The 17,595-nt window shown below is 54.5% G+C and overlaps 2 protein-coding genes across 7 annotated transcripts in view; one reads left to right on the forward strand and one right to left on the reverse strand.

The window, feature by feature from the left end:
• Positions 1-9,046, forward strand: part of NDEL1 (nudE neurodevelopment protein 1 like 1) — a 28,517-nt gene extending 19,471 nt beyond the window's left edge. For 2 of the 5 annotated variants that reach the window (XM_075111406.1, XM_075111407.1), the window contains exons 8-10: positions 564-715; positions 3,897-3,931; positions 8,781-9,046. In XM_075111406.1, coding sequence (XP_074967507.1) covers positions 564-715; positions 3,897-3,931; positions 8,781-8,788 — 195 coding nt within the window. In that variant the 3' untranslated portion in view covers positions 8,789-9,046. Of the gene's footprint in view, positions 1-563; positions 716-3,896; positions 3,932-8,758 lie in introns of all 5 variants that reach the window. The other 3 variants (XM_075111404.1, XM_075111405.1, XM_075111408.1) reach the window with 2 other exon arrangements.
• Positions 9,047-11,823: 2,777 nt separating this feature from the next.
• The window catches only part of MYH10 (myosin heavy chain 10), a 108,025-nt gene continuing 102,253 nt past the window's right edge, over positions 11,824-17,595 (reverse strand). For both annotated transcript variants that reach the window (XM_075111409.1, XM_075111410.1), the window contains exons 36-41: positions 16,499-16,587; positions 16,127-16,250; positions 15,814-16,022; positions 14,862-14,970; positions 14,306-14,478; positions 11,824-13,465 (exon numbers count right to left, since the gene is read on the reverse strand). In XM_075111409.1, the coding sequence (XP_074967510.1) occupies positions 13,321-13,465; positions 14,306-14,478; positions 14,862-14,970; positions 15,814-16,022; positions 16,127-16,250; positions 16,499-16,587 (849 nt within the window). In that variant the 3' untranslated portion in view covers positions 11,824-13,320. The remainder of the gene's footprint in view (positions 13,466-14,305; positions 14,479-14,861; positions 14,971-15,813; positions 16,023-16,126; positions 16,251-16,498; positions 16,588-17,595) is intronic.

The raw sequence follows: 17,595 nt of genomic DNA on the forward strand, positions 1-17,595 counted from the left end.
TTTGATTCTTCCTTCTGATGCTGTGGCTGTAGCACCTCTCGTTCTGAAGCATGTCGGTGGGCCTTAAGGAACTGGCAGTGTTCTGCAGGCAGAGATTAAGAAAGAAATGCTAGAAGGCATCATCCTGGGGAAAAATCCAACTTCCCAAATACACAGTCCCTCCCAAAACTTGAGGATTCTACTTTAGGCTCTCTCTTAGTCCTCTGATTAGCTTATGCCAGCCCCATTCCAGCTGCTGAAGCAAGAGGTTTTGGTAACTTCTGCTAAGGATTGTCTTCCTTTCTTTAAGTAATTAATAGTTGACATGTTCTTAAATCTGAGCCCTAATGGCACCGAGTCGTGCCTGGCAGTCCGCATCTCGTTGTGTGGGTTTCCTTTGCGGCAGGGTGCCAGAGAAAATGACAGCTGTGCTCCCATTTAGTTCAGTTTTTGCCAAAAGCGATCGCTCTGGAGTCCCGATCATGGTGATCTTGGGGTCATGACAAAGCCTGAACTCGAGCAGCAAAATACTTGCTCTTAATGATACTACTTTTTCTGACATTGTTTTTCTTCCCCTTTCACAGGCCTTAGAATCCAAATTAGCTGCTTGCAGAAATTTTGCAAAGGACCAGGCGTCACGGAAATCCTACATTTCAGGGAACGTTAGCAGCGGTGTGATGAACAGCAACGGCACAAAGTACCCTCATCCGGGGCATACTTCTTTCTTTGACAAAGGGTAAGTTGGGATATATTTCTTTTACCCTAAAGGGGAGTGCATTTCAGGATGCTGTTTGGAGCAGAAGTTTTTGTTGGCTTGTTTTTAGCCTACCACAGCTTTCATCCTATAGGACAAATAATTTGTGGAGCCAAAGTCTCAAGGGGACGGGGGAGGTGACAGTGCTGATTCCTGTAAAGCAAAGAGAAAAGCAAGCGTGATTGCCTCTTAGCTGGTAGGATGTCAGTGCCTGTTCTGTCCCTCTGCTGCCTGAGCTCTTGGCAGCTGCATCTCAGGTGATACAAAACGCCAGGCAGCAAACCCGCTAGTGAAGTGAACGTGCCCTTTTGAAAGGATCCTGAGCAAGCAGTGGTGGAGTTGCCATAGCTACTGGTGCGCTCGTGCGTGGGGAAGTACATTAACTGCAAATCTGGAGATTCTCTTGGTAGGAACAGCTGAGTGCAGGCAGCAAATGCTTACTTGGAGGGTGGTGCCCTGTTTGCTCTACCTCCCCCCTCTATTAGGGAAAAGAAAGCCTCATTAACAGCATAATTCTGGCTGATTGAGGGGGCAGCTGCCTCCGTGCTGGCCGTGCTGTGTGTCAGCCCTGAAGCCAGAAACTGCGTTCAGTGGGAAAACTACCCCATGTGCCTCCTGTGACATGCCTGTGGTCAGAGCTTCCTCGCGGATACTGGGCAGTGGTTCATCCCCCATCCCTCATCGCGCAGGGCCCGGTGGTTGTGTGAGGAGCCCCGAGGAGCGGGATGAAAAGTGCAGCGCTCCTCTAGTGTTAGCATGGTGGTATTGTGAGCTTTGGTTGGCGTCACTGGGCAAAACACCCTCCGTGCTCCCTGCATGGTAGTAGTCTTCCATGCTAAACCTCAAGCCAGTGCAATTTAATATTAATATTCAGCACATCCTCAATCCAGAATTTATTTTAGAGAATTAAAAGATCTGTTCCCAACCCAAGGAGTGCCATATACAGAGCAGACAGGCTGAGCTGCCTACAGTCATCCTCATCTGAGCTGAATCGTGTTGCTACGTGGGTAGCAGCGCAAGTTGGCATCTTAGAAACCGGCATTCAGAGTTTTTAGAGCCACTGTTGTTTGCTGCTTTTGGAAGGGAAGAGTTCAGAGACTTAAAAGTCAGTGTCATGCAAATCGGGCAGACTCGTGGGTTGTCTGCATACTGCAAGGCTGAGAGGGGGTCTGTTGCCTGCATGGCCCCGGCAGTGCCCACCCTTGCAGTGCGCAGGCTGCATGTCAGGGGAGCTGCTAGGGGGAGATGATAGCTGTTCTTAGGAGGCAGCATGGCTATATTGAGTTGTGGTGTGATGAGTAAGCTGATTGCTGTGTGGGGTGGGGTCACTTTTAATTATCCAGATTGTCATCACACTTGTTATCTGGGCTGGCTGCCTGGAGTTAGGAGCAGGTTGTAGCTGAAAAAGGCTTAGAAACTCAGCCTCCTGCTAGATAACTTCCACAGCAGAGCTGGAGGATGTTAGTGGGGGTGGAAATGACTGATGTCCTTATGTGCCAGTTGTCAGAGATCCCCGCGTGGCCCTGCTGTCCAGTCCCTCTCCTCCGCACCCTGCATGCTGCTCTCCTCTCCCCTCTCGGCTCCCGCTCTCTTCCTGCCCCTGTCCAGGCCTGCGTACGCGGGGGTGAATGCGGTGTCCGTGCTGTGCACGCATCTCCACGGCTGCTATGTAAAACCTGCATAATTTTGTCTGTGCATGTCAGCTAAACCAAGCTGTTACCTAAATGAGGTCGGCCCCCTCATGCCAGCTCGCTGCAGCAAAGCCGAGCTGGCGCACGTCACTCGCAGGCATCGGATCCAGTGCGGGCTGTGGTGGCTGGGCCCGAGGGGCTGAGTCAAGGCATGCCTTTCTTCTCCTCCTCTGCAGCCCCCGTACTCTCCTCCCTGCCCCGAATTGTTGCTGGAGCCTGAAATAGCCATGACTGATCATAGATTCGATCCAATCTGCAGTGCTGCTTAAAGGACAGCCGGCTGTTGGGCGGTGGGATTGGGACAGATGTAACTCAGGCACGTCATTACAGTTCCATCTACTTTCCTTCCTTGGCCATTTTGTTGGTTAAAATGTTTGAGGAGTCTCCATCTCCCATCAAACGCCTGCTCTTTGCTTGCTGAGGGGAGCTGAGCAGGCGGCTGAAGACAGTGAAGGACAGGAGCTGGCGCAGGGGTGGGAGGAATTACCTGAGCATCGCTTTAGGGGAAGCCTGGAGGAGAGTTGGGCTTGCACTGAAGCTTTGCTGGAGAATTGGAAGAGTCAGGACTTAGCTCCTTGTTGTTTTGTTTTATTTCTAAAAAGCTCAACAAAGTCTGGTGTAAGACTAGTTTCTTGCAGACTTGTTCCTTCAGGAACATGATGTTTCTGTCTAGATGCCAGGGCATGGCAGAACAACACCTGAGGATGTTCTCAGATGGGTAATCATTTTTTGCTGTTGTAATTGTTCTTTCTTGGTTATTAACTTCGATCCAGTTGGGGAATAAAATGGCTCTGACCTTGATGGGCCCCACGGAGACCTGGCGCTTGAACAGCAGAGCTGAGGCAGCATATGAGCCAACACCAGGTGTTTGTTCCTTGGGGCATTAACTCCCTCTTCACTGCTCCCCCGCTCCCCTTCCTGCTGCCTTGGAACATCAGAGTCCTTGTAGTTGATGTTTATTCTTAGGTTATTTTTGTGAATCTGTTGGACTTTGTTTTCATAAAACAAGCTGAAGTTTGAACGTGACTGCTTCTAGCAGTCCCGTGAAGCGTGTGGGTGTATTTACGTAGTGGACACTCTTCTCCACAGCCCTGACTGCAATATATCAGGCTGTGAAATCAGGGTCTTCCTTCTGTTCCCTAGTCTACCTTATTAAGTTACCCGCAGTTCCCTCTTCTCCAGGGAAACTCAGATGCAGGTGAGTAATCCTGTGCCCTGTAATATGCTCTGCGAGGCTCTAGGCTTCCGTCTGGGTCACGCACTTGCAGCAGCGCGGTGTGGTGGGAGCGCTGGTTGTCGCTGAAATAGGCCCCCTCGCCTGCCCGTGCAGAGCAGAGCCTCCTTATGCAGAGGTCAGGGAGGAGAGGTCTGGCGAGGTTTAGTTCCACGCTTTGCCCCTTTCCTTGCGCCCAGGGTTATGCCCAAGGATGTCTCGATTGCGTGCATAACCTTTTTCAATTTTTCTCCACTAGGCGTGAAAAGGTCATATTCCCCACCTTGGTCATGGGTAAATGAATTCATTTGCAATGATAAGCTGCATGCATTTTAACTTGGTGCTTGGAGGTGCAGAGCTGGTGGTTATGCTAACTGCATGAGGTAGTTCTCGTAGCATTACAAACTAATAGTCCGTGATCAAAACCTAAGGCTATAATCTTTCTTTCTCCTTTCTTTAACTAAACTTCTCTGGTGCTGTGACCTGTTGCAACCACAAGATTGAGTGCCGCTTGCTTTCTTGATCTAATTAACATTTCTTCAAATACATGCATGTTTCCGATCGAATCGGTCACATCAGAGAGGATGAAGTGTCGCTGCTGTTAATTTAGTTAACTTTGAAAGTTAGTTTGCCCTTTGGTCATGTTTTTCCTTCAACATTTTGTTGGCTGTTGACTTACCGGTGCTCGGTCGCTAACGGGAAAGCAAAGGCACGATGTGCCGGGAGCCAGCCGGGCTTACAGAGCAGGGGGAGAGGACAGCGTGGTCTGAAGCACGTGGCCAGAGGCAGCGGTGCCGCTGCTCGGCGTTGCGTCCCTGCCTGGCACAGCCGCGCCAGCTGGAAGCAGCCGGGGTGGCACGGTTGTGCCAGCAAGGCTGCGCGGGTACCGGGGCCGTGGCTCTGCGGGAGGGGGCCCGGCGCAGGCACGGCCTCCAGCGACTTGGGGTCTCACTTAGCTGCCTCGCGGGGGAGCGTGGAGAGTTGCTGCGGCATCAAAAGGTGCAGGTCCCTACTAGCCTAATCTGCCGGAGCCTTGTCCCCATCCTCCTCACATCTCCGCACTGGGTGTTCCTCCTTGTGCTTACTGCTGCTTGGGAGGGAGCGCGGCCCGTTTCAAAGCGCTGACCTGCCTGAGAACTCGCTTTTCCTCATGTTTTTTTTGTGGGGCTGGTCTCAAAATATGCTTTGAACACATCCATTTGCTCCTCGGGCTCGGCTGTTCAGCTACAGGAGAATCTTCTGCTGAGGTTTTGTTGGATACTTAGAGTTGAGGGAGTCTTGGAGATACGGTGCCAAGTACAAACTACAGCTTGAGATAGATTAATGAAGAAAAAAAAAATCTAGCAATCGCAGGGCAGAAAGAGCGGTTGGAGACAGGCACAAAGTCCACGCCACTGTAGGGACAGGCGGACCGAAACATCCATCAGAAACCATGGCAGGGGTCGTTTCCAGCAGGGACCGGTGCTTTTGGCTCCCTGTGAAGCACCCCGCGGCTCAGCTTCTCAGGAAGCCCAGAGCAGGGGCATGGCGCAGGCCCTGCAGAGCAGGTCGGGTCTGAGGGCTGGGGAAATGAGGCAGAAGGAGGAGGCAAGTGATCTGGCTGGGATTAATCACTGCAAGCAGGTTTGCAGGCCCTTGGGCAGCGTCGGACCCGTGCAGCAGCCCTGCACGGGTGCCAGGCCTGGGCAGAGTGGCCGTAGCGATGTGTGAGCTCCTCCCGGCACTGCCTGAGACCTTGGAGACCGAGCACAAGGACTTCTCTTCCCAGCTCGCTTCTGGGAGGTTATGCAGGAGTCATCCAGCACATTTATTTGTTATTTTTTTACGGTTGCTCTGTTTAAAGTAGTTTATTTTCCTTTAACTCTCTCTCTAACTGCAGTAATGCTGATTTCTTTCCCTTTTTTGTGCATTTTCATGTTACCAACAGAAATCCATGGCTGGGTAAGACCTCCATAAGCTCAGCTATAATGCCAGATTTTAGTACCCCCCTAGCTGCTGCTACTATTTGAAGCCTTTTCCTGTGCCCCACTTACTGAACTGGCTTTCAGCAAATCCCAGCCGCTGCTTTATCTTTATTTCTGCACCAAGGACAAGTCTGGGCCGGCAGGATGCGATGAACGATGCAGGTAACTGACTCCAGGAGCTGATCCTGGGAGAAGCTGCCACAAGCAAGCACTCTGCGCTGCCTTCCTGCTCTCTTTCTTTAATTTGCAAACAACGGGGAGACCTCAGAAGGCTTATAAACGGGGTTTCTGTCTTGTCTGTCTTCAGCAGAAAGACTTCTCACATCTCCCCTGTGCGTTGTAGCGCTGTGAACACTCCACATCTCGTGCTGGTTAACGCTTGTGACGACGCTTACAGCACTCATCCTCTTGCCGCCCTGGCTCTGTGGCGGGGCTTGGTCTCCCTTCTTGTTTCAGGCATCACTGGATGATTTGTGATGCAGGTGATTTAGGCAGAGTTCTGTCCGTGTGGCATCTGTGCTGAGCATTTGATGGCTTCGTGGTTCTGGCCTTGTTCGTATGCCTCTGGGGAGAGGGAAGAGGGCACCCAGGCTGCGAAACATGCCTCTGAGCAGGAGCTGAGGAGGGTTAGAGATGTGTCTCTTATTTAGAAGGAGAAGCTGTGTCGGATGGAGCTGCCTGCAGGGAGGCGTTCTCCCCACCGGCAGAGCTCGGGTGCTGGAAACCCTGTCTGGGAGCAGCCGGCGCCCCAGCAGTAGCAATATTTGAGAAGTTCCTACTGCTTGGCCTGTCTCTGGTGTGGCGTCGTGCGCTCACGCCACGCGTTGGGTTTTGGCTCGGGCAAGTCCTGTCAGGGAGGCCGGCGGCGTGGGGGTGCCTGGTGGCGGGAGCGCAGCTGGCTCGGCGCAGAGCGTGCCAAGGTTTGGGCGCTGCGGGGACGTGGCCCCCCCGCCCAGCCCCGTGCAGTGCTGCGGGGATCGCTGGCTTGCAAGGACAGGCCGTGCGGGGAGCGACGGCGCTTGCTGTGGGCTTGAAAGGGATCAGTCGTCCTCCCCGGGCGGCCTGTCCCACCGTGCGGCGCTGGCGGAGCGCGGGGCTTGTTCAGCCGAGCCGCAGCGGCGGCTGGGCCGCGTCCTGCTTGTGGCAGGAGCTGGCACCGTCCCACGGTGTCTGTCCGTCACAAGGAGCGGCGCTGAACTGGGTGCAGGAAACGGGGCAAACCCGTAGAGCTTGGCTTTAACGTGACTCATCAAACGCGGGGCACTTCCAGGCTGCTGATGGCAAATGTCACTTTTCTCTAACCCTTTCAGAAGGGAGCAAATGGCCACATTTTAATCCTGTTTGGTCTTTTTTTTGTTCTGGTTGTTGTTGCTTTGGTTTTTTTCCCCCTGCCCTACTTGGCAGAGGTGCTTTCTGGCTGATAACTGATTCGCAGAGTCACTCAGGATCAGGTTGGCTTCGTGCCCCTTCATCCAAATGCAAATAGTGAAATACATCTGCCCCTAAGCCTCTTCCAGCAGCTTTTTATTGTGTGCAGCCAGGGAGGCACTTGCCTTTCGAAATGTATCGAAGCAACACTCAGATGGGAGCTGAAGTTTCCAGATAACGGGGGGGAGGTGGGAGAGGTGGTTCCCCCCTGCTCTGACCCCGGCTGTGCCAGTGTGGATGTTTAACAGCAGGATGGGGGAAGGAAGCAGCCCGGCTCCCTGCGGCAGTGAGCTGCGTCACCGTGGGAGCCTCTCCTTGCGGGCAACTGTTGAGATTTTAGCTCTTCATCGGCTCTTCTGGAAGGATTTTGTAACTGCCCAGTGCAACGGCAGCAGCCTCCTGGGTTTGCTGGCAGGGTTTTTGCATCCCTGATGCAGGAGGCGCAAGGTCAGCAGCGCACTGCACAAAGGGAGTGTGGAAACCGCACCGCTCCGTCCTGGGGATGCTGCTGGGAGCCCCCTGTGCGAGGTGCTGGCACGATGCTCCCGTGGGCAGTGACGGCAGAGCGCGGGACATGCTCCTCCAAGCACTGCACCGGGTGCAGCCCAGCACCTGAGAGGCACCAGCTCCCGCGTTGGCTTTTTCCTCATCGGTAGAGCCCTCACACTTCGTTTTCTTCTTGCATTTACTCACTGCAGCTCACTGATATAAGCAGCAAAGGCCGGCCGTCTCCTGAAGTGCCCCTTCTCGCAAGCGTAGCTCTGCCCGGACAGATCCGAGTGGCTCCTCCGGGGGTGCGGGTGGTTCGGGCAGAGCTGGCGAGGTGCTGCAGAGGCACCGCTTGGGAGCAGGCCGACATCGAGGCGGGGACCCGTCCTGCCTCGCAGGGGTGCGGGGCTTCTCCCCCCACCTTCAGCATTACAGACCCGGCCATGGGGGCAGGCTGCTGGTCTGGGGCAACGCGGGGGTGGAGGTGCTGTCCTCATACAGGGATGTAATCGCTTCTGGCTGTCAGGGCTGCGGTGGTGGTGAGCAGCAGATGGTGAGCCTGGGCAGACGCTGGGTCTTGAGCCTAATTACAGCGGCTCTGTCATAACTGTAACAGAGTAGAGCTGGAAAAGCTGTCAGACCCACGTGCTCCTCTCCCAGCCCACCAGGAAGCTGAGTTTTCCACGCCTTCACCTCTCCCAGCATCCTGGGGAAGGGGGGAACCCGTGGACCCTGGCGGTGTGGAGGCACCCAGCGTCCCTGCTATGCACGGGGAGAGTGCAGAGGCCGCTCTGCTGCGCTTTACTGTGTGCTGTGCCATTGCACATGTGTCCGGCCCCGTTACTGGGCAGAGGTGGCGTAGCCAGTGTGACGCTGCCCTGGGGGCTGCGCGCTGCTCGCCCGTGTCGGCAAACGGGCAGCGGTTACGAGTGGAGGAGAGCTGATTGCGGGGACGGAGCCCGCAGCGCTGCTGCGCCCGGCGCCTCCGGCTGCGCCCACCCGCTCACGCGGGCCCAGGAGCCCCCAGTCCTCCCAGGCTGGCCACCTCGGCCAGCACGAGCCTGCTCTGGGCAGTGGGTTGAGCACCCACCTCCACGTGTCCCTGGCACCCACCGAGCAGCTACTGTATAGTCAGGGTGGGGATGCAGCGAGGAGGGAGGAGAGGGAGGCCATGGTCCAGCTGCTGGTGGTTGGGAGAGGTGAGTGGTGCCTTCTCCTGGGGCTGCTCATCGCATAACAGCCTGTCTCTTGTTGCTTCTCAGGGCAGTAAACGGCTTTGATCAAGGTCCCCCCGGACTGGGAGCGTCCCGACCATCCTCAGCGCCCGGCATGCTCCCCCTGAGCGTATGAGCCCGCGGGAGGTCGTGTTCGGACTTGCAGATGCTTTTCTCAGTCCACCAAGAGAAGAACTGCTCCCAATTCCTCCCCATTCGCGCCCCGCTGGAACACGACCCACACCGTGCTGCCAGAGGAGACCCTGTGCTCACGGCCCTTCATGTCATGTTAATACAGTTTATTTTCTCCTGTTGCTATAGCGGATGTTCTCTGACTGGGCCCCACAAGCTGAGACACGCAGTGCACTGGTTCAGGGGATGCAGGAGTCTTGCTCACCAAACCTTGGCCAGGCCGCCCCTGGCCCCTCGCTTTCTCTAGCTTAGGTTTGGCGTGACACAAACCTTGGCTGCTCCTCTTAAAAGCTCCCCCTCTTGCTGCCTGCTTCAGCATCCCACCGCTGGGGAGCCGCAGCTCCCATCCTCCCAGTACGGCTCTGGGCTCCCGAAAGGGGCCCGGGGTGAGGCTGCGATGGCCCTTCGGACATTCGCGCCTGGGAATCAGGTCCAGGTACGTGACTGAGTTTCTGCAGCCGAACAGGTTACGGCCGGGCAGGAGCGCGTCCGCCTCCTGCCCCGTGCTGGAGCGGGCGGGGCGGAGGAGCGTGGAGGCAGCCGCGTGTGTCAGGGCCGGCGGAGGGACGGAGAGGCTGCGTGGCAGCGTGGGGGGTGACCATCACGGCCCCGGCACGCGTCGGTCGCGCCATCGCGTGCCTCAGTGTGAGCTGGCGGGGCTGAGCGGGGCCGCGGCGCGCTCCCTCGGCACTGCCGCTGCGGGTCCCCGTGCGCGGCGGCTTCCGCGCCCTCGTGCCCCGCCTGCGTCAGCCACACCTTGTGCACCTCCACAGCAGGGACTCTGCGAGAGTGTTAGGAAGCCACTAATCCAGCGGGGCCCATTGTCCATGAAACGCCCCCCCGGGACCCTGTCACCATCACACCCATGTTCCCATCGGTGTAATATATGACTGGATTTTACAGCGTCACCTACGGGCTTCTGTGAGAGTTTTGGGCGACCGTGTACCTTGTGGGTCTTTCAAGCAACGTCTTTGTGCGGTTTCTCTGTCTATGTGCCTCGGAGTCGGTGGATTTTTTTTAAAAAATGAACCTGCGAACCCAGCCGGGGTTTGAGCTGTGCTGTTAGAACTCTTCCCTCCCGGTCGGCCCCAGCGCGGTCCGTTGGCTCATGCAGCTCCAGGTTGGTTTATTTGCAAGTGCTGAGAAAAACCCTTGGCCCCAGCAGGAGGGAGGTGGGACCCCCCCTTCCCCTCCCCTGCCGTTAGGGTTTGCGTGGTCCTCCTGTCCCGTGCATCCTCTGCTGCATTTGACTGTTTACATTTGTTTTATTGTACATAGGTTTGTAAACATACTATCTTTTGGCTAAGATCTTTGTACATAACTTGGGCTTTGTAGCTTTATTTATTCAAAAATCTATATGGCATGTTTCAATAGGAGAGTGTACCATACCACCGTGGTGCCACAGCTCATGATGTGGTTTAAAAAAAAACAAACCAAACTGAGACTAATCTTCCAAAAATAAAGTTCTTTTAATGTGGAATCAGTGGATTTTGCAGAAATGGTGGCAGAGGCTCTCGTGTGTTGTGCAGTGTTTTTAGCTGAGGCTGCAGCCGAGCAGCTCCTGCTCCCCTCAGTTTGTGCACAGGGGCAGCGGCTGCTGCTGGAACGGGCTGAGCGAACACCTTTCCTGGGCTGTAGCGCCTGGGCCTGGCCCTGACAGCCCCGGCGGGGGCTGAAGCCTGGGTGTCAAGATTCGATCTGGGGAAGTGTCAAAGGCCTCTCTCTGGCTGCAGCCTCGGGTGCTTTTCGCCTCCTTGCAGTAGCTGAAAGTTGGTCCCTCTGCAGACCAGCGGGGCTGGGGGTCCCCAGGGCCTGTCCCTGCCCCAGCTCAGCCCCCCACCGGCACCGCGGTGTTTGGGTTGGTGCGGCCGTGGGGCTCAGCTCCAGCTGGGGCACCGCCAAGGCTGACCCTGGGCGGGGGGGGGGGCAAAGCTCCAGCTCCCAGCAGGGCTGTGCTCTAGGCCCCATCCCATCCCATCCCTGGGCAGAGCCAGCAGCACCCCAGCCCTGCTCCGGCCCCTACCCACGCCCCATCCCTGCCCGCACAGGGGAGGCTGCGCACCCCATCCCACCCCGACCAGCTCCCCCTGGGGGTGCAGCAGGGCGCAGGGTCACCCCCCTCGCAGCCAACCCTCCTTCTGCCTGTTAAAAGCCCCCAGGGAACAGTAAACTGTTCCTCCTCAGAGCCTGGGCTGTCGGCACCTGCCCTGAGGCGTGTGAGCCAGGCCAGGGGCGGGGATGACCCCAGCACCAGGAGCAGCCGCAGCGCTGCAGGAGGTGCTGCTCCAGCAAAAGGAGCCTGCGACTGAGCGGGGCTGCAGGAGCTGGGAGCGGTGGGGGACCCCAGCAGCACCTCAGTGCTGAGGCTCCCTGAGCTCTGGCAGCTGGAAGCAGGGGGCCCTTCCCACTCCCCCAGCAGCCCCCATGCTCTCTGCCCCCATCCCACTTCACCCTCATCCCTCTCCCTTGCTCCCAGGCTGGATGGACGCCAGCCCTGGCCTCTGTGCAGATGCAGCGCCAAGCAGGGACCAGCCCCAGGGCACCGGTACCTGCAGCTCTCCCTGAGCCTGGGCCGAGCTCTGCCCCCACACCTGCTGCCACAGCTCAGGAAAGCTGACCCGACCCTGTCAAAGGCAGCAGGGGGCTGTGCCGGGGCCGGTTCCGAGGGTCAGCGTGAAGGTTCAGAGCTCCCTCTGCGCTCGCTGATGCGGTGCCGCTACAGGGCAAAGGCTCAGCCCTTTACAGTGTATTTAGGTCAAAATAAGAGGAAAAAAAACCCAAGCAAACAAAAGAGTAAGAAGGGAAAAGGCAGCTTCCAGTCATAGTCTCGTTTATTAAGGTCTACGCCAGCCTCAGGCGATGGCTCTTCCTGTAAGTAAACAGAGCAGGCGGCCGCATCTATAATGAATAAATTTATTGTCTTACAAAAATCATTGTCTAGAAATATGGGTATACAAGAAAACAAGATATTTGCAGTCAGATGCCTGGTGGTCAACAGCCAGTTTGATTAAAAATATCCAAACACACACAACAAAACCTTCGCGACAGATGTTAAAGCTTTTAACCAAAAAAAGGAAATCCATGGTTTGAGCATGTGGCAGAGGAAGTTTCCTAGTTAACACTGATTCATTGTCACTAATATCAATAATACCACTTGGACTAGAGAGGTACGTGATATGAAGCACAGTCAAAATTAATACATTAAAATCATTGTTATATAGGCAAATTATATATGTAACATTGTCTTAGTACTGTAGTGTCTAAGGCACTTTCTGTAATGTCAGTTTTTCAGCTATTTAAACAAAAAGAACGCTAACTACTCACTGTAATACTGTTCAAAATAAAAAAAAAAAAACCAACAACAACAACAAAAAAGAAACAGGATTCACATCCACTGGCATGTCAACTCGTAGGCAGGCAACATCCATCGCCCAACCCCTGCGCCCCGGCTCCAGGCGAGCCCCCGCGCGGCGCGGGCGCCCTCCGGGGCCACGGGAGCCTCCTCTCACGGCGCCGCCGCTCGGCTCCGCGTCCTGAAGACCAACTAACTCAGCCATAAATTAATAAATTAATTTTGCCTGTGTTGCATGTTTATTTTCCACTGGTGTTCACACTAGTCTAGCCTTAATATATATACAGATCTGTCAGGCGCGGTAATAGCAGGTCTCTACAAACACAGAAGTACTGTACAGATGAGAACGGTGACGCTATTTCAGTTTGCCTGTACTGCAGGGACACTAACTGCTGAAGCAGGTGCTGAGAACACTTCAAAAATGATAGCGCAGGTTAAAAATGGACACTACTCGCTCATCCCTACATCTCCCCCTAACACCTCCCGAGGCCTTTTCACAGTTCGCTCGCCGCTTGCGTGCCGATCACGATTAGGAGAAAAAGAAAGATAGATACGGGTGCGGTTTGGTCTTCAATGATCCAACAGCCTCAGCGCAGCCGGGGGCCGCCCGAGCACAGAAGAAAGGGAAGGATGTTGTCTGTACAACAAAGCATGCATAGTCGTGACAACGGGTCTGTCCCAACCACCCACCCTCTGGGAATGAAGTTTCTGTAGCGATAAAAAAAGTTTCATCCTTCACATGATGCTTTTATAAAATGGCTTTACAATGAGTATCTGGAAAATAGATGCACTGAACAGAGACGATCCCATTTTGTTTACTATATATAAAAAAAAGCAGTTGTACCTATATCTGAAGCAGGGTACAGTATGGTGAGGCTGGAGAGCCTTAAGACATAGTTGACCTACGATAAGTAACCTTGTAGCATGCCGACGCTTCGTAAGGCAGATTTACGGCCACAAGGCAGTTCGGTGGTCAGGAAAGTCCTCCTCCTTCTGCCCACTGTCGTGTAAAAGGTCTCTGCATGCAAATGGTGTGGCAGGGCTCTACTCGGCCGGCGCCGGCTGCGCCTCGTTCACGTCGCTGCCTTTGCTCTCCGCGTCGTCGTCCGAGAGCTCCAGAGAAGCCCCTTCGATGTGCAGCTGGCGCCTCCCGGACCGGCTCGAGGAGAAGGTGATGGGGCCACCCCTCCTGCGGGCAACAAGCAGGCAGCGATGGCCGACAGGGCACGTCTCGCTCACGGCCGAGCCCCGGCGCCGGCAGCTGCCCCCCGAAAGGCCTCCCTGCTGCGCCGGGGCAGCGCGGCTCCGGCTGCCCACACGGCATTCTGAAACCCTCTCTGACCAGGGGGCCCCACGCTGTGCCCAAACACCTTCTGGTGCTCTGGCACCCCTGCTTGGTTCACACCATCGCCTTAGTCTGGCAAGACCCGAGTAACCGGAAAAATTGTCTCCGTACAAGCACCAAGCGCTAACCAGGGGGGTTCTCTTAAAATACTGACTGCTCGGTTGTTACGTGCTGCGCGCCCCCACTATTCATCCCGACAAGCCCCCCAGCTCAGCTGCTCTCCCCGTCGAGGTGGTTCTTGCTCTGCACCAGCCTCACCGTTGCCGACTCCCATCTGTGCTCGACACAGACCTTGATCTCAAAGACCTGCTCCCAGCACTGAAACTCCCACCAGAGCGGATCAGGAAGGGATCAGCACCAGCCAGCAGAAAAGCACGACTGAGCTGCCTCCTCTGTCGCATTTACCTGCGCTGGATTGAACTGGCAACCCCAGGGAAGCAGCCGAGGAAAGCTGTGAGTTGCTCAGGCTCGAGAGCTGTCGGGAACCCAACTGTGCCCTGGCAGCTGCTGTTACCACCAGCAGGCTGGGTCGGCAGCTCCCAGCGGGCTCCAGTTTGACCCATCCCCTTGCGTCAGCAGCTCTGCTTCTGCAGCGCCACAGCCGGACGCTCCACAAGGACGCGTTACGGAGACGGGCTGCGGGCACCCAACCCCTGCCCGCTGCGACCGGCACCACTCACTCACCTTAGCCTGTTTTTCAGGGTGCTGACCTCCCGGCTCAGGCCCTCGTTCGCCTCCGTGGCATCGTCCAGCTCACGCTGAAGTTTACGCCGGGAAGCATTTGCACGCGTGGCTTCCTCTTCAGCCTCCTCCAGCTGGCGTTTGAGCTGCTTCATTCTGGCATTTGCCTTTTCCATCTAAAGTACAAAACCGGGTCATTAGAATCAAACTTGGCAGCACCAACCCCACCGTTGGGGAGCTCGGAGAGGTTAGCTGACGCCCTGCCCTCCCTGACCACCCCAGCCCGAGGGGGGCCGTCAGCCGCCCGGCAGGCTCCGGCGGGGAAACGCTGCAGAGCGCCTGGCTCTGGGACGCCAGGGTATGTAACGGGCCGTCCCACCGGAGCTACCACAGGGAGGCTTCAGCCGCTGGGAGCTGCGCTAGTGGTTTTATGATCAAGACAGGGGTTCCCTCAAATGTTTTCACTCAAATGCTTCTTAAGAAGCCCTTTTTACTCAAAGTAGGGTTTTATTTGCCTTTTCTGAGAAACAGGCCTCAAAACCTAAGCCCCTCCACCTACCTGCTCCTTGTACTGGTCTGCGTGTCGACGCTCGTCCTCCACCTGCATGAAGACTTCTTTCAATTTCTTCTCGGTACGACGCACCAGTTTGTTAGCAGCGGCTCTTTCCCTGGAATAATTGAAAGCCATAATTTGTCCCAGTACTTGAAGGCTGGGAACGCGTGGTCTGTCCTTGCCAAAAGGCTCTTATCTCATTGTGCAATACTTGAGCCCTCTTAACGTGCCTGCCACCATCAACAGGACTTGGTTTTAATATGCTGGAGGCTGGCTGGGATGCAGCTTTAGCACTGGGGCAACACGAATATGGCACGGGTGCTACAGAGAGGGGGTGGGGCTGTGCTGCTTCGCCATGAGATTCAACAGAGCAGCTTTAGAGTTATTGCTAACCAGTAACACAGTCCTCCCACAGAGCCAAGAGCACCAAAGGATTGGAGACGGCCATAAGACAGCTCCTCTTTCTGGGAGAAACTAGCTTAAAAAGAATAATATATATATATATATATGGAGGACTGAGATGGGAAGTGCTCACTGGACAAAGCAGACTTCTGCAGAACACAGAATTCATCGCAACTAACTAAAGCTGTCGCGCCTAAGCAGTTCAGCGTGCTTCCTCTAACAAAAGAGACCAGGTGACTCAAGGGGATGTTTCGCCTTGTCTCAAGAAACTTCTTGCAGCCCCTTGTGGATTCCTGGGACCAAGAGTCAACATATTCACCTGGTTAACTTCAACAGTTAATTCAGCAGTTTCAGCTGCGGAGCAAATAGATTCTGAAACTTTCCACCCCAGTCACTTTACAGCTGTCCTGTTCAAGTGCGTCCCTCCCACAGTAGGTTTCCAGACAATCAACCCTAATGCCTGCGCTGCCAGCTCACACCTCAGCCCTACCGAGAAACGGAGATCTCAGACATTCGCCTGACATGGCTAACACAGGCAAACAGATTTTTCCCTTACTTGGCTTCCTGCTCAAGCTGTTCTTCTAGCTGCACAATCTTGGCTTCTAGAGTAGAAATTGTTGCCTTGAACTTAGACTTCACAGATCCCTCCAGTTCCTGCAGCTTGGCTTTCAGCTCTTTGTTCTGCCTTTCCAGCTGCTGCCGTGCATTTTCACTCTTCTGGGCAGCACTCCGCTCCCCAGCTAGCTCAGAGTTAAGTGTGTCAACCTTTCAGAGGAGAAGAATAGAAGATCATTCGGTGCTATTCAGAGCCTCTACTGAGCACACCGAAACACAAGTTGCCCCAACAGCGCTGCCAACACCAGATTCACCTGCAGCGTGGTCTTTCGGAACCGCTCGTTGAGAAGCTCCATGTTGCTCTGTTCTTCCTCAAGCTCTTCCTCCAACTGTGCAATACGAGCTTCCAGCCGGCGCTTCTCATCCAGCAGCGCTGACCTAGAAAGGAAGTATTTGGGTCAAGACATGTTCAGATCCGATACAAAGCAACCGGCTAGTTTGCTTCTGTTACTTTAGGCATAGCAAATTGTCACGAGAAGCTACTGTACCAGCAGTTCTCTTCATAACACAAGGAATTTTTGTCATGAAGACAGGTCTATACAGAATTCGCGAGCAGACTACGGAGAACTAGAGCTGCTGGTGCCTGAAGTTCTTCAGATGCACAATTAATACATCTGATGACTCACTTTCCTGAAGCGCTGTTTGCAATCTCATCAGCCAACTCATCCCTTTCTTGCTCAGCGTGTCGACGGGCTCTTTCAGACGCAGCAAACTCCTGCAAAGGTTTAGGGGAAGATTCAGTAGGGCATTAGGAATCCCAGAACTTCTGCAAACAATTTAGCCTTCTAATAACTTCCAGGAGATGCGGTGAAGTGTGACATCCCTGAGGCCTCTGGACAGACGAGCAGAAGCAAGAGCTGTAGGAGCTAGCGGTACGTATCATCTTGGTATCTGCCCCCTTAACTGCTATATGACTACGACGGATTTACTTCTCCCTGTCCCTGAAGTGCTCCTTGCTCAAAGTCACGGAAAAAAAGAATCATCTGTGAAGATCAGTAACATTCAAGCCCTCAAGAGCAGGAGAAACCCATTCGGTCACATGCTGTAATGAACACACTCAGGTAAAGCAGGCACTAAGTTTGCAAATTGTTTAGGTTCTTACAGAGTATATAGCACGGACACAAGCAAAGTATAGAAAACAATCTTTAGCACAATAGTACAGACAGCTCTGAATCTCATGTTACAGAGCTGTATTAAGTGGTAGAAGCACCCAGGCTTTGGCTAAGAAGGACAATTAAATGCACTGCAAGTGCAAGGCTGACAAGTGTGAAGTCCACAGAAGAATGACATGGAGAAGCTCTAGTAAGTCGTCGGTTTGAGCCTTTACAGATAACCAAGCGTAGTGAAACCTGAGCGATTGCTTCCAACTTCGGTCCGCAGCTAACTCAGGACAAGAAAGAGGCAGTCTCTCACACAAGGCAATTCTGCTGATGTCTGAACTTGCGGCAGACCAAGGAGATAACGGGAGATGAGTGAGACGTAGCAAGACTTAGAGCTCTTACATCAATTCCCAACAAGGAGGGAACACACGCCTGTAAGAGCAAGGGATGAGGACCTCAGAGGGCCGAGTGATAAACCTCCACAGACTTAACTGGTCCACCGAGGTCCTGGAGAGACGGTCAGGTTTTTATACATTTCCAATAATCAATTTTAGTACGGACACTGCACGGCGTCTCTCAGAGACTCTCGAACCACCTTGCCAATTTTAGAGTGAGGCCTTGAA

Source organism: Phalacrocorax aristotelis, chromosome 16 (assembly GCF_949628215.1).
Source record: "Phalacrocorax aristotelis chromosome 16, bGulAri2.1, whole genome shotgun sequence".
Lineage (NCBI taxonomy): Eukaryota > Metazoa > Chordata > Aves > Suliformes > Phalacrocoracidae > Phalacrocorax > Phalacrocorax aristotelis.